This window comes from Salvelinus sp. IW2-2015, linkage group LG16 (assembly GCF_002910315.2).
Source record: "Salvelinus sp. IW2-2015 linkage group LG16, ASM291031v2, whole genome shotgun sequence".
NCBI classification, from domain to species: domain Eukaryota; kingdom Metazoa; phylum Chordata; class Actinopteri; order Salmoniformes; family Salmonidae; genus Salvelinus; species Salvelinus sp. IW2-2015.
In genome coordinates, this window is record NC_036856.1 from 41,452,099 (window position 1) to 41,468,719 (window position 16,621).

The window sequence follows — 16,621 nt, forward strand, 5'->3', positions numbered from 1 at the left end:
CACTACTATTATACAATGTAGAAAATAGTAAAAATGAAGAAAAACACTGGAATGAGTAGGTGTGTTAACTTTTCACTGGTACTGTACATGCGGCCGGMACGGCAGTAATGACGATAGTTGCTCAGCAAAACTCCATTCTTTGGTAAGTACCGAACGTATTTTGCCATTACTAAGRTTGAAAAGCTGGTGAATGGCTGCTTTCTGGACTTAAAGGGYTCCCGAGAATCAGATGAACTCGTGAATATCATTTTTATAATCTCTGGGTTCAGTATGAAGGAAGTTAGAGGTAGTTTAGCGAGCCAATGCSAACTAGTGTAAACACAATACCTGGAAGTCTAGAGCTGCTAGCAGATACCCATAATTGCGCTTACGCTAGTTAGCAACTTCCATTAAACTGCACGCAGAGACATAAAATATGGAATCCACGAGTTCATCTGACTCTGGGGAAGTAGATAAAGGYCCTCATTGCCAAAATCCTGAAGTYTCCCTTTAAAGGAGAACGTCTCCTGTAAACTCAGATTCTAGTTCACCCCTATCCTTACCATAACCCTTACCTAACCTTAACCATTTTACAATTCAACTTCAAATGGGGTAACGTCAAAGATTGGGATGTCCCAAGGATCCCGGATACAGTGATGTCCTGCGATAGTTGGCTCGCCGGGTGCCGGGTGCCGTGTACTGCGACTGCCAGCTCGCCGGGTGCCGTGTATTGTGATAGCTAGCTAGCTAGCCGGGTGCTGTGTATTGTGATAGTTAGATAGCCGGGTGCTGTGTATTGTGATAGTTAGCTAGCCGGGTGCTGTGTATTGTGATAGTTAGCTAGCTGGGTGCTGTGTATTGTGATAGTTAGCTACCTGGGTGCTGTGTATTGTGATAGTTAGCTAGCTGGGTGCTGTGTATTGTGATAGTTAGCTAGCTGGGTGCTGTGTATTGTAATAGCATCGCCTAAGTGTGATCAGTTGAGATTAGATTTTAGACCTTTGAAGAGCAGACAACAGTTTAAATAAATACACATTTGAGTATCAAAATATGACAACATAGCCTCCCGGGTGGCGCAGCTGTGCCACCAGAGATTCTGGGTTCGAGTCCAGGCTCTGTCGCAGCCGGCCGCAACCGGGAGGCCCATGGGGCGGTGCACAATTGGCCCAGCGTCGTCCGGGTTAGGGAGGGTTTGGCCGGCAGGGATATCCTTGTCTCATCGTGCACTAGCGACTCCTGCCGAGCGCAGTGCACGCTGACCAGGTCGCCAGGTGTACGGTGTTTCCTCCGACACATTGGTGCGGCTGGCTTCCGGGTTGGATGTGCATTGTGTCAAGAAGCAGTGCGGATTGGTTGGGTTGTGTTTCGGAGGACGCATGGCTCTCGACCTTCGTCTCTCCCGAGTCCGTACGGGAGTTGCAGCGATGAGACAAGACTGTAACTACCAATTGGATCCCACGAAATTGGGGAGAAAAAAGGGGTAAAAAATATATAATAATAAATAAACATTATGACAATATAGCCTAAAGAAGTCTTSTTAATGAGGGCTAAAGGTTAGCTGAAGAGCAGTAATGACAGATCTTGATTAAATGTCCTGTGATGTTATCAGCTTGGCTCAGAGGCCAGCCCAGAGCAGTGTGTGTGTCACTGATTTTCAAATGAAAAGGCTGCTGTGTTTAATGTCATCTGCCTGGGAGGAAACAGCCAGGCCAAAACAAGTTCTTACTCAGAGCTGGAAAAACATCAGTTACACACACAGTACATACACACAACAAGTAGGTCACATGGGGGAGAGGCGTTGCTTTATTTGTTTATTGAAAACAGGTTTGCTGTTCACTTGCGCTATATAAGATGGAAGGGAGTTCCATGCACTCATGGCTCTGTATAATACGGTACGTTTCCTTGAATTTGTTCTGGACCTGGAGACTGTGAAAAGACCCCTGGTGGCATGTCTTGTGGTAAGTGTGTGTGTCGGTGCTGTGTGTAAATTGACTACGCAAACAWTTTTGAATTTTCAACATGAATGTTTCTTATAAAAACAAGAAGTGCAGTCAGTCAGTCTCTCCTCAGCTCTTAACCAGGAGAGACTGGCATGGGTAGTATTTATATCAGCCCTCTGATTACAATGAAGAGCAAGACGTGCCGCTCTGTTCTGGGCCAGCTGCAGCTTAACTCGGTCTTTCTTTGCAGCACTTGACCACATGGCTGGACAATAATCAAGATTCGGTTAAACTAGAGCCTGCAAGACCTGCTTTGTGGAGTGTGGTGTCAGTAGAGCATCTCTTTATTATGGACAGACCGCTTCCCATCTTAACAACCATTGAATCGATATGTTTTGACCATGACAGTTTACAATCTAAGGTAACGGCAAGTGATTTAGTCTCCTCCACTTGTTCAACAGCCACAACATTCATTACCAGATTCAGCTGAGGTCTAGAACTTGATTTGTACCAAATAAAATGCTCTCATCACTTCACTCACTAAAAACAAATTGTGTCACTCTCTGAAGTCACTTAGTCACTCTCTGCATTACGCCACCACAGAGAGACCTGTTTCCAGCCACGGACATTGCCAAAGATCCTCATCGTTAGGCCTTGATCTGACTAGTAGCCAGCCAGAGATGCCATGTCATACCTGAACAATGTAGTGGTTGTGGTAGTCAACTCCTCACTTGAATTGACTGGGTTAGCCATCTGAAGRCAAACCAAATAATACCCACAAAGCAGCTCTGGCTATCAGGGGCATCCGTCTGTCTGCAGAATGTTCCGGGTGAAACACAGTCCCGCCTGCCGGCGTGAAAGACCAGATACATTTAATGATATGTGGCTGTAATGTAGCAGGTAATTCATGTCACCTGCATGCTAGTACTGTGTTAGCTGTTCCCATAGACTTCCACTAGTTGAGCTAACGACACTCCATTTAAAATAAACTCACACAATACAAGTTTTTGCTGTTGTCGTAGAGTAAAAGAGATGGAAAGAGAGAAGGAAAGAGACTATTTCCCTGTGTGGGTGGCTTCCTGGTTGACTAGCTAGAACTGTATTCAGATATATGTGTGTGTGTGTGTTTCCCCCATTACTGTGCTACTGCTGTGGTTATCACACTGCCCATCAGTAAACAGTCTAAGGGAAGTGGCAGGTGTGTGTGTGTGCGCAAGTGTGTGGGCTGTTATAGGAATCCAGACAGACAAGGGGGAAGGAGGGATGGACGGAGGGGAGGGAACAAAGGAGGGAGGGAACAAAGGAGGGAGGGGAGGGAACAAAGGAGGGAGGGGAGGGAACAAAGGAGGTGGGGAGGGAGTATCTTCAGTATTTGTGTGCCTGTGTTCTCCTGTTGGCATAGGGACAGAGCAAAGGGAACACTGAAACACAGCAGAGGTGTTTGCTATGCTGGATGGGGAAGGATATGAGGGGGAAACAGAACATGATAGAGGCCTGTAGTGGACAAAAGGCAGTGTTGGCACAGGCAGCGCCATTAAGGGCTTCCACCATTTTAATGTTGTCAACTGGGTGGGGCGTCCAACTTCATTGGCTGATCCCTCCTGGTGACCCTGTTGGAGTCATGTCCAACTGGGTCATCAGGAGGGATCAGCAAATCCTGAAGAAAATTAACTACTTCAAAATTGAGATTGCATCAATGGAGCTGGCCATGCTGTCACAGACGATACAAAGATGAGTCCTCCATCTCGATGGGGAGAAGAGATCAGTGTGGGTTTCCAAAATGGCGGATCAGGGCCTTCTTGGTCGTCACTAGTTACCACAGCCACAAAGTCATAAACACTGCCTATTTCCACAATTTATCTTCTTAAAATGTGATTTTAAAACTAACCTTAAGCCTAGCCACAATGCTAACCTTAAATTCAGACCAAAAATATCAAAAGAAAATCATGTTTAGGATATAGCTAATTTTTACTTTGAGTTTGTGCCATCGAGTAGAATCCCTCATTCTTGGGTCTTGGCTTGATACTGTGACATGGCTTGGTGAAATGGGTTGGTAGGTCACCAGATAACTTGAAAGCTTTAGTTGTTAACCACCAATGAGGTGTGGGGTTGGGGCAAGTCGTGTTTTAGCCATATGCGACTTCTGCTGGTACGGATAGCAGAGCGATACCAAATGGACATAGGGTGTAAGTGTAATGTGTGTGTGTGTGTGTGTGTGTGTGTGCGCGTGTGTGCGCGAGAGAGACATCCCCACCTCAATGGTCTTCCTCTTGATCTTCCTCTGCTGCTCCAGGCGTTCCTTCTCCTTCTCCACTGTGCGGGTCGACTCCCTCAGTCTCTCCAGATCCTGTTGGTACGTCTCTCTCTGTCTCTCCAGGTCCTCCCTCTCTTCCGCCAGCTTCTCCTCCAGCCTCCTGCAGTCCTCCTCCCTCTGCCTCAGCATCCCCTCCATGGCCTCGGCCTGCAGCCGGTGGCGCTCKCGCTCCCTCTCCCAGCGAGCCTGGGGACAAACACAAGGTTCACCTCTACTTCATGCAGACTGGTATAATGCAGTTTTTCTTCGAAGTGGCTGCGGTTCAGGATTTTCTGGAACCKGAAWGTTCAGTGGRTAAATATTTCTTTGTATGTGTTATATATWTWTATATATATWWTWTWTTTTTAAAGGCATCAAATAGTTGTTMACTAAAACTCCCCAAATCATCCAATGATGATATTCTAATACATTTGAAGCAATAGCGGTCAACTATTTCGGCATCGTTTCGTGCTGCTTTGAGACAAGCAAGGGGGGGGGGGCTCGTCTTAATAAATCAATACATTTTCTTTTCACTAAAATCTCCGTTTGGATATTGGTTAGGCTACAATACAATTAGGTTGTGGAAATGCTAAGTTGATGTGAGTGCTGCTCATAATCACCTTGTCTAGTTGGCTCAATTATCAGCACGGATCAGAACATTTTGCCAGAATGTTTTGTAGTTTAACAAGTGGATTATTTTTCTCTTGACTTGTAATCGCTCAGTAACCTAGGCCTACTCTTGACCAAAAGCCTGAAACTAGTCTTAAATCAATCAATGTGACTTTGTTGAACTGAATCTCTGTCTGTATATTTGGTTAATTCTCTGGCTGGCCAAATAAGTGGAGGTGGTAAAGGGGGGGGCTGTATATTTATTATTATTATATTATATGGTTATTCTCTGGCTGGGCAAATAAGTGGAGGTGGTAAAGGGAGGGGCTGTGGGTTAAGACATCCACGTCTTCGCGCCCGGGGAACAGTGGGTTAACTGCCTTGCTCAGGGCACGGGGAACAGTGGGTTAACTGCTTGCTCAGGGCACGGGGAACAGTGGGTTAACTGCCTTGCTCAGGGCACGGGAACAGTGGGTTAACTGCCTTGCTCAGGGCACGGGGAACAGTGGGTTAACTGCCTTGCTCAGGGCACGGGGAACAGTGGGTTAACTGCCTTGCTCAGGGGCAGAATGACAGATTTTTTTTACCTTGTCAGCTCGGGGATTCGATCCAGCAACTTTCGGTTACTGGCCCAACGCTCTCTAACCACTAGGCTACTGTCCAACGCTCTAACCACTAGGCTACCTGTCCAACGCTCTAACACTAGGATACCTGCCAACCGCTCTAACCACTAGGCTACCTGCCAACGCTCTAACCACTAGGCTACCTGCCGCAACGCTCTAACCAAGGCTACTGCACGTCTAACCACTAGGCTACTGCCTGATTAGCTCATCTATTCGTTTACTCATCTATCACTGAACATTAGCATTTAGCTTGCGATAATGAAGCCTAATTCAAGTGTAGGTCTATTTTACTTGATCTCGTAAAGGCAACTCTTATATCCTGGGGAGGTTGTGAATAAGATTTTTTTTTGCACTATTGGTTAGAGCCTGTAAGTAAGCATTTCACTGCAAGGTCTACTACACCTGTTGTATTCAGCATTTACTGCAAGGTCTACTACACCTGTTGTATTCGGCGCACATGACAAATAAAACTTAGATTTGATCCAAATAAAATAGCAAAAACACCAAATCCACGGTGACTCTACTCCGCCGGCACGGGAGGATATAATCATTGGGATTATGAATTGGGTTCTAAAAAAACAAAACATTGCCAGATCTTTTTATTTTATTTTTTTAAACACAAAACAGTAAAGTCTGTCTGTAAAGGGTATGACATTCCCCCTCTGAAATACGTGCTGCTCTGTTCTGCGAACTGCAACTTGAATATGTCTTCTTTGCCCACAACCGACCTGCGTATTCGGCTGCTGCTCGTGCTCGCGCCCGCTTCCTCCCCCTACTTGATCGGCGCATGAATGTTGTACAAAAATACATGGTAGACATGCTCAAACTATTATAGACGATGCCTACCAAAACACGCCATTATTATTGCTCTCTATTGACAGGGGAAAATCAACCTGTGTTTTGGTTAAGACAGAGATGTTTTTGTGGCGCAGTGGTCTAGGGCTGCATCGCAGTGCTAGCTGCGCACCAGAGTCTCTTGACTATAGCAAGACACAGACAGCCAGTCTAATTATTGAGATGTAATCATCATTGTAAACGTTGACTATAGCAGGAGGCAGACAGCCAGTCTAATTACAGATGTAATCATCATTGTAAACGTTGACTATAGCAGGAGGCAGACAGCCAGTCTAATTATTGAGATGTAATCATCATTGTAAACGTTGACTATAGCAGGAGGCAGACAGCCAGTCTAATTATTGAGATGTAATTATCATTGTAAACGTGACTATAGCAGGAGGCAGACAGCCAGTCTAATTATTGAGATGTAATCATCATTGTAAAGTTGACTATAGCAGGAGGCAGACAGCCAGTCTAATTATTGAGATGTAATCATCATCGTAAACGTTGGCTTAGCAGGAGGCAGACAGCCAGTCTAATTATTGAGATGTAATCATCATTGGTAAACGTTGACTATAGCAGGAGGCAGCAGCCAGTCTAATTACAGATGTAATCATCATTGTAAACGTTGGCTATAGCAGGAGGCAGACAGCCAGTCTAATTACAGATGTAATCATCATTGTAAACGTTGACTATAGCAGGAGGCAGACAGCAGTCTAATTATTGAGATGTAATCATCATTGAAAACGTTGACTATAGCAGGAGGCAGACAGCCAGTCTAATTATTGAGATGTAATCATCATTGTAAACGTTGACTATAGCAGGAGGCAGACAGCCAGTCTAATTATTGAGATGTAATCATCATTGTAAACGTTGACTATAGCAGGAGGCAGACAGCCAGTCTAATTATTGAGATGTAATCATCATTGTAACGTTGACTATAGCAGGAGGCAGACAGCCAGTCTATTATTGAGATGTTAATTATATTGTAAACGTTGACTATAGCAGGAGGCAGACAGCCAGTCTAATTATTGAGATGTAATCATCATCGTAAACGTTGGCTATAGCAGGAGGCGAGCCAGTCTAATTACAGATGTAATCATCATTGTAAACGTTGACTATAGCAGGAGGCAGACAGCAGTCTAATTATTGAGTGTAATTATCATTGTAAAGTTGACTATAGCAGGAGGCAGACAGCCAGTCTAATTATTGAGATGTAATCATCATTGTAACGTTGACTATAGCAGGAGGAGACAGCCAGTCTAATTATTTGAGATGTAATCATCATCGTAAAACGCTTGGCTTATGCAGAGGCAGACAAGCCAGTCTGAATTATTGGAGATGTAAATCATCATTGGTAAACGTTGGCCTATAGCAGGAGGCAGACAGCCAGTCTAAATTATTGGATGTAATCATCATTGTAAACGTTGACTAAGCAGGAGGCAGACAGCCAGTCTAATTATTGAGATGTAATCATCATTGTAAACGTTGGCTATAGCAGGAGGCAGACCGCCAGTCTAATTAAAGATGTATCATCATTGTAAACGTTGACTATAGCAGGAGGCAGACAGCCAGTCCTACTATTGAGATGTAATCATCATTGTAAACGTTGACTATAGCAGGAGGCAGACAGCCAGTCTAATTATTGAGATGTAATCATCATTGTAAACGTTGACTATAGCAGGAGGCAGACAGCCAGTCTAATTACGAGATGTAATCATCATTGTAAACGTTGACTATAGCAGGAGGAGACAGCCAGTCTAATTATTGATGTAATCATCATTGTAAACGTTGGTATAGCAGGAGGCAGACAGCCAGTCTAATTATTGAGATGTAATCATCATTGTAAACGTTGACTATAGCAGGAGGCAGACAGCCAGTCTAATTTACAGATGTAATCATCATTGTAAACGTTGACTATAGCAGGAGGCAGACAGCCAGTCTAATTATTGATGTAATCATCATTGTAAACGTTGCTATAGCAGGAGGCAGACAGCCAGTCTAATTATTGAGATGTAATCATCATTGTAAACGTTGGCTATAGCAGGAGGCAGACAGACAGTCTAATTACAGATGTAATATCATTGTAACGTTGACTATAGCGAGCGGAGGCAACAGCCAGTCTAATTATTGAGATGTAATCATCATTGTAAACGTTGACTATAGCAGGGGCAGAACAGCCAGTTCTAATTATTGAGATGTAATCATCATTGTAAACGTTGGCTATAGCAGGAGGCAGACAGCCAGTCTAATTAATTGAGATGTAATCATCATTGTAAACGTTGACTATAGCAGGAGGGCAGACAAGACAGTCTAATTACAGATGTAATCATCATTGTAAACGTTGGCTATAGCAGGAGGCAGACGCCAGTCTAAATTATTGAGATGTAATCATCATTGTAAACGTGTGTATAGCAGGAGGCAGACACCAGTCTATTACAGATTGTAATCATCATTGTAAAGAGAGAAACGTGAAGGGGGGGGGGGGGTAAAGCGAGAAACGTGAAGGGAGGGGGGGGTAAGAGAGAAACGTGAAGAGAGGGGGGGTAAAGAGGAGAAACGTGAAGGGAGGGGGGGGGTAAAGAGAGACACGTGAAGGGAGGGGGGGGTAAAGAGAGACACGTGAAGGAGGGGGGGAGTAAGAGAGAAACGTGAAGGGAGGGGGGAGTAAAGAGAGACACGTGAAGGGAGGGGGGGAGTAAGAGAAGACAACGTGAAGGGAGGGGGGAGGTAAAAGGAGAACACGTGAAGGGGGGGGAGTAAAGAGTGACACGTGAAGGGGGGGAGTAAAGAGAGACACGTGAAGGGGGGGAGTAAAGAGAGACATGTGAAGGGGGGGGGGGTAAAGAAGACACGTGAAGGGAGGGGGGGGAGTAAAGAGAGACACGTGAAGGGAGGGGGGGAGTAAAGAGAGACACGTGAAGGGAGGGGGGAGTAAGAGAGACACGTGAAGGGAGGGGGGGAGTAAAGAGACACGTGAAGGAGGGGGGGAGTAAAGAGAGAAACGTGAAGGGGGGGGGGATAAAGAGAGAACGTGAAGGGAGGGGGGAGTAAAGAGAAACGTGAAGGGAGGGGGAGAAAAGAGAGAAACGTGAAGGGAGGGGGGGTAGAGAGAGAAACTGAAGGGAGGGGGGTAGAGAGAGAAACGTGAAGGGAGGGGGGAGTAGAGAGAAACGTGAAGGGAGGGGGGTAGAGAGAGAACGTGAAGGGAGGGGGGGAGTAGAGAGAAAACGTGAAGGGAGGGGGAGTAGAGAGAGAAACGTGGAAGGGAGGGGGGAGTAGAGAGAAACGTGAAGGGGAGGGGGGGGAGTAGAGAGAGAAATGTGAAGGGAGGGGGGAGTAAAGAGAGAAACGGGAAGGGGGGAGTAGATGAAGAGAAACGTGAAGGGAGGGGGGGTGTAGAGAGAGAAACGTGAAGGGAGGGGGGAGTAAAGAGAGAAACGTGAAGGGAAGGGGGGAGTAAAGAGAGAAACGTGAAGGGAGGGGGGTGAGCGAGCAGCTACATAGAAAACATTTTGTGTGTAAAATAACATGTGCAGAACTTGCTCTGGATCCTTAGCATTGAGAAAGAGGTTTAGAGGAGGGAGGGGAGGGGGGGGCACGGCCTTTTGTTTGTGCAGAAATAATCATGATGCTCATACTAACGTGGTGCCTTTCTCCTAGCACTGTGACATTTAATCACCTGCACGCAGAGCGGGAACCAAGACAACCCGGAAGGCTACTAAAAATCAAATGGAAGGACGCTGCCATTTCCACTGAGTCCCACCTGCTCCTGACGGTGCTGTGACTGCAGCTTGTGGAAGCTGGCCAGCTCCTCCCTCTGCAGGGCCAACGTCCTCTGTTTCTCCTGCTCCAGGAGAACGTTGCCGCGATGACGCCCAGGGAAGGAGGCCCGCTCAGTGAGGGAGGCGCGTTGCAGCTCGATGTGGCTGTCCTGCTTGGCGATGATGGCCTGAAGGGAGGGGAGAAAGGAGGGGAGCACGGGGACGAAGGGAGGGGAGATGTGGGTCAACTTCTTGAAAGCACAAGGCTTGTGGTCACAGACCATAACCAATCAAAAGGCGAGTCTAGCAGTCTCCATGTGATGTCATTTTAACATTTGTGTTCACATGCAAACAGACTGGTTTTTGGGGTCTGGCCCTGGTAAGAAGACTGCAGTCCTGTTGACTGTTTATGGCCCAGTCACACAGACAGAACTGGACAGGACTGGACAGGACAGAACTGGACAGAACAGGACATGACAGAACAGAACAGGACTGGACAGGACTCGACAGGACATGACTGGACAGGACATGACAGGACAGGACATGACTGGACAGAACAGGACTCGACAGGACTGGACAGGACATGACAGGACAGGACGAGAGCTACATGTCACGTGGAGTATGTTGAGAGGGTGTTGAGAGGGTATCTAGGGAAACGTGAGTGTCTCGTTCACCTGCAGGCTGTAGAGTCTCTGGGACAGCATCAGCACCCGGTCAAAGAACTGGTTGAGACAGGAACGTTAGGAAAGAGAAGGACAGACAAACTGTAGGTTAGCGCCATAGATACACGACCGTTTTATACCGCTGGTTTGGACACTCTGGGCACACCTTATAGAGGCCATAATAACACATAAGATTTGAAAAAGCTTAACAGAGGTTACAAGACCAACTGAAATGAGCATATCTCCTACCTCAGCCTCGGGGAAGGTGTTGGACCAGATGGGGTTCCAGGTGGCTGGAGAGGCCTCTTCCTCCTCATCATCATCATCAGCCTGTACATCACACATTATACACACACATAACCCCCATTACACACCCACCATTACACACACACACACACCATTACACACACACACCATTACACACTGTTGTGTAGGGTGTGTGTTTGTATATTTGACCCACCTGTGGTTGCTCCAGGGTCTGACTAGCCTGGATCTTCGTAAGCTGGGGGTCAGAGCAGCCTTTCTGGGTCCCGTCTCTGGCCATGCCCCCTCCACTGTGCTTCTTCTTCTTCACAATGCCTTGTAACACACACACACACAGAGTCAAACACCTTCTAGATCATAATATATGATTCTATGGACAGAGATGAGATCAGCATTCGTACTCCAAGATGCTTTGTGGATACGGGGCTCAGAGCAGGCAGGCGCAGTCGACTCACTCTTGTTGAGGATGATGGGCCTGCTGTCATAGCCCCCGAAGGTGTCTGCTCTCCTGGGCAGAGCCCCGGACCCTGAACCCTCCTCTAGACGTGAAGCTGGCTCTCTCACACCAGACAGCAACAGGTTCTGAAGACTCTCCACTATGGAGGGGGAGGCGGGAGGGGGGAGGAGAGAGAGAGATTAACAACGTTTCAAGGCTGTCTTTATGATAGGACAAGATTAGCGAGGAGCCGACCCTCCTACGGTAACAGACGGGTGCAGCGAGGAGCCGACCCTCCTACGGTAACAGACGGGTGCAGCGAGGAGCCGACCCTCCTACGGTAAACAGATGGGCGTAGCGAGGAGCCGACCCTCCTACGGTAACAGATGGGTGTAGCGAGGAGCCGACCCTCCTACGGAACAGATGGGTAGTCGAGGAGCCGACCCTCTACGGTAAAACAGATGGGGTAAGCGAGGAGCCGACCCTCCTACGGTAACAGATGGGTGTAGCGAGGAGCCGACCCTCCTACGTAACAGTGGGTGTAGGAGGAGCCGACCCTCCTACGTAACAGATGGGTGTAGCGAGGACCGACCCTCCTACGGTAACAGACGGGTCAGCGAGAGCCGACCCTCCTACGAACAGACGGTGCAGCGAGGAGCCGACCCTCCTACGGTAACAGATGGGTGTAGGAGGAGCCGACCCTCCTACGGTAACAGATGGTGTAGGAGGAGCCGACCCTCCTACGGCAACAGATGGGTGTAGCGAGGAGCCGACCCTCCTACGGTAACAGACGGGTGCAGCGAGAGCCGACCCCCTACGTAACAGACGGGTGAGCGAGGAGCCGACCTCCTACGTAACAGACGGGTTGACGAGGAGCCGACCTCCTACGGTAACAGAGGTGGCAGCGAGAGCCGACCCTCCTACGGTAACAGATCTAACACATCTGATTAAACTAATCCAGGTACTGTTCAGTAATATATAAAATTTTTTATATATATATATATATATATATATAAATAACCACTTGGCACTGTTATTAGAAAGCACAGCATTGATTTTCACTGATACAGAGACGATACACAACTTAAAAACATCTGGTGCCACAGAAATGTTATCTCCACAGATAAATTAGACTGCATTAAGTGATTTAAATATTTAGATGGCTCACAACTTCCTCCAACTGAATAAAGACAGAGTTACTTATTGTTTGAGTCTGAGCTGCAGCACATTTTAATTCACGGGTAATAAAGATAAAACACCAGGTTAAAAAACCTGTGTGTCATTTTAGATTCTGAACTAAATTTCAAATCACACATTAGGAATGTGACCAAAATAGCTTTTACCACCTGAGGAACATGCAAAGGTGCGGCCATTTCTCTCTCAGGCTGATACAGAGAACTCATCCATGCTATTTACAAGCAGGCTTGACTACTGTAATGGTCTCCTGCTGGTCTACCCAAGAAAGCCATTGGTCAACTGCAAAACATACAGAATACTGAGCACAGATACAGACAAAGACCAGACAGAAAGCACATATTTACACTGGTTTTAAAGTCTCAACACTGCTGCCTGTGAGTTTTAGAATACATTTTAATATTCTTCTATTTGTTTTTAAATCAATCCATGATTGTGCACCCCAATACATGTCAGACTGCTTTAAGTTATGTACCAGTAGGTCCCTCAGGCCTCTGGCTTTTAACTCTCCAAAGCCTAGGACCAGGAGGCATGAGAGACAGCCTTTTAACTATCCCAAAGCCTAGGACCAAGAGGATGGAGAGACAGCCTTTTAACTATCTCAAAGCCCAGGACCAAGGGCATGGAGAGAACAGCTTAACTATCCCAAAGCCCAGGACCAAGGGCTGGGAGACAGCCTTTAACTATCCCAAAGCCCAGACCAAGACATGGAGAGACAGCCTTTTAACTATCCAAAGCCTAGACCAAGGGGCATGGAGAGACAGCCTTTAACTATCCAAAGCCTAGGACCAGAGGCATGGAGAGGCAGCCTTTTAACTATCCCAAAGCCTAGGACCAAGAGGCATGGAGAGACAGCCTTTTAACTATCTCCAAAGCCTAGGACCAGGAGGCATGGAGAGACAGCCTTTTAACTATCCAAAGCCCAGACCAAGAGGCATGGAGAGACAGCCTTTTAACTATCCAAAGCCTAGGACCAGAGGCATGGAGAGACAGCCTTTTAACTATCTCAAAGCCTAGGACCAGAGGCATGGAGAGCAGCCTTTTAACTATCCCAAAGCTAGGACCAAGAGCATGGAGAGACAGCCTTTTAACTATCCAAAGCCTAGGACCAGAGCATGAGAGACAGCCTTTAACTATCCAACCCAGGACCAAGAGCATGGAGAGACAGCCTTTTAACAACAATACATTACTGTTCAAAATGTTGTATCAAGTCTGCCCGATCCCGTACGTCTTGCCCTTTGTGCTGTTGTCTGTGCCCAACAATATTTTACCCTGTTTTGTGCTGCTACCATGTTGTTTGTCCTGATATTTTTTTATTTAATTTATTTTTAATCCCAGCCCCCGTCCCAGCAGGAGGCCTTTTGGTAGGCCGCCATTGTAAATAAGAATTTGTTCTTAACTGACTTACCTATAGTTAAATAAAGGTTCAATACAATTGAAAAAAMATATAATATTCATTGGATCAGTRTAAAACTTTCCACATACACTGCTGSACCCTAGTGGCCAACATTTAAATTGCACCTAGACTCCTAAGTGATATGGCCTTTCTCTTGCATTTCAAAGATGGAACAGAAGAAATAGAAAACGCATGTTTTTCTCTTTATATTATATTTMACCAGATCTAATTTGTATATTCTCCTACATTAATTTCACATTTCCACAAACGTCAAAGTGTTTCCTTTCAAATGGTACCAAGAATTTGCATATCCTTGCTTCAGGTCCTGAGCTACAGCCAGTTAGATTTGGGTGTCATTTTAGGCGATATGTCCCTACCAGCCTAGTGTGTCGGATTCGCTTCACCATTTATTTATTTGTAGGCTATAGCCTTTAAATAATATAGCCTAAATAATTACATTTTCTTTCTTAAYCTCCCTGTCTGGCACCTGACAGGTGTTTGTCCTTTTTTTTCTTCTTTGATTTTTTATTAATATTACATTTACATAAGTATTCAGACCCTTTACTCAGTACTTTGCTGAAGATCCTTTGGCAGCYATTACAGCCTCAAGTCTTCTTGGGTATGACGCTACAAGCTTGGGACACCTGTATTTGGGGAGACATTCAGAGACTTGTCCTGAAGCCACTCCTGCATTTAATGTTTTTATTTCACCTTTATTTAACGAGGCAAGTCAGTTAAGAACAAATTCTTATTTACAATGACGGCCTACCAAAAGGCAAACGGGTTCCTGCGGGCTGGGATTAAAACATTTAAATTAAATAAATAAATATAGGACAAAACACACATCACAACAAGAGKGACACCACAACACTACCTAAAGAGAGACCTAAGACAACAAAATAGCAAGGCAGCAACACATGACAACACAGCATGGCAGCAACACAACATGACAACAACATGGCAGCAACACAACATGGCAGCAGCACAACATGGCAGCAGCACAACATGGCAGCAGCACAACATGGTAGCAGTACAAAACAGGGTACAAACATTGTTGGGCACAGACAACAGCACAAAGGGCAAGAAGTTAGAGACAACAATACATCTCACAAAGCAGCCACAACTGTCAGTAAGAGTGTCCATGATTGAGTCTTTGAATGAAGAGATGGATATTAAACTGTCCAGTTAGAGTGTTTGTTGCAGCTCGTTCCAGTCGCTAGCTGCAGCGAACTGGAAAGACGCGCTGTTTAATATGAAACGCTGCCTATTTGAAATGAGAGCTTCCTTTACATGATGTTTACGCAAATACTTTCATTCAAACCATATGTTTTTCCTTTCAATACCATATGACACAGTGTGTGTGTGTTACCTTGTGTTTGTGTAAGTGTGTGTGTGGTACCTTGTGTTTGTGTAAGTGCGTATGTGTGTGTGTGTGTGTCGTACCATCAGTGATGGTCCCCTTGAGCAGTGTCTCCCCCTGGTGGAGGTCTGAGGCGTCACCTCGCAGCATTAGGCGGGAGCGAAAGGTCGTATCCTCGTGACCAGACACCAGACACATGTCTGAAAACAGCTGCAGCTTCTCTGTCAGAAACGTCACGATCTGGGCGTCCTTCTGGCTCAGACACTCTGGGAGAGGAGAACGGAGACAGAACTAATGAAGAGTTCATTACATTAAATACCAGGAACAGAAACATTGAAGGTGAATGTTGACTGGTACGTGACCGCCACCTAGCGGTCCAGCATCAACATGACACTGTTACAAAGACGAGGCCATTGGTCCTGTCGTCGTAAGTTACCTTGGAACTCGTTGAATCTGGCGGCTCGAGCCTCCTCCTGCTCACTGAAGAGTCTCTCCTCAGTGTGTGGACAACTAGAGAGAGAGCGAGAGGTGAGTTAGAGAGGTGAGTTAGCTAGGTGAGTTAGCTAGGACTCGAAGCCTTGGGTTTAGATACAAAGCAGAGTCTCAACTCCAGTCCTGGGGACCAACTGTGTATCCAGGTTCTCTTTTTATCTACTTAGTCCCATTGAGGAGCAGTATTAAACCACCTGATGTTTTACAATTTGTTCWGCTGGAGTGAAAGATGGTTGTTAAGCATGGCGCCACACTGTTTCCTCACAGGCTGTATGGTGCTGCTGGGAGTGGAAGACCCAGAKCTCCAATTCATTAGAAAAGATTASTCCCTCACACAAGACGAACTCTGCCAGAGTTGTTGAGTCTGTGACCAGGTACAAGACATCCCATGTCTCGTAAAAGGTCATGAAAATGAAAAATGAGAAGGAAATGTCGACATTAAAACGACACAGGTTAGGCAGAGTAATGCGTTTTAATGAGCTGGGCCACGTACCCATAAAAGCATTTCAGAGTATGTGTGCTGATCTAGGATCAGTTGATTTTACGATCTTAATAAATAAGATAAATGGACAGATCGGCACTCCTACTTTGAGGGGCTTTGTGGATACGGGCCCTGGAGTGAAACGCAGGATACACAAAATGGCTCCTCAGTGCTGCATCAACACCTGTAAACGAGCTGTATGGCAGAGAGGTGGTGGTGTATGGCAGAGAGGTGGTGGTGTATGGCAGAGAGGTGGTGGTGTATGGCAGAGAGGTGGTGGTGTATGGCAGA

The 16,621-nt window shown here is 46.2% G+C and overlaps 1 protein-coding gene across 1 annotated transcript in view; it reads right to left on the reverse strand.

The window, feature by feature from the left end:
- The window catches only part of arhgef18b (rho/rac guanine nucleotide exchange factor (GEF) 18b), a 100,532-nt gene that overhangs the window by 24,650 nt on the left and 59,261 nt on the right, over positions 1-16,621 (reverse strand). The window contains 8 exon segments of the mRNA XM_070447450.1: positions 4,174-4,419; positions 10,048-10,233; positions 10,720-10,767; positions 10,957-11,037; positions 11,168-11,286; positions 11,427-11,567; positions 15,441-15,623; positions 15,794-15,867. Coding sequence (XP_070303551.1) covers positions 4,174-4,419; positions 10,048-10,233; positions 10,720-10,767; positions 10,957-11,037; positions 11,168-11,286; positions 11,427-11,567; positions 15,441-15,623; positions 15,794-15,867 — 1,078 coding nt within the window.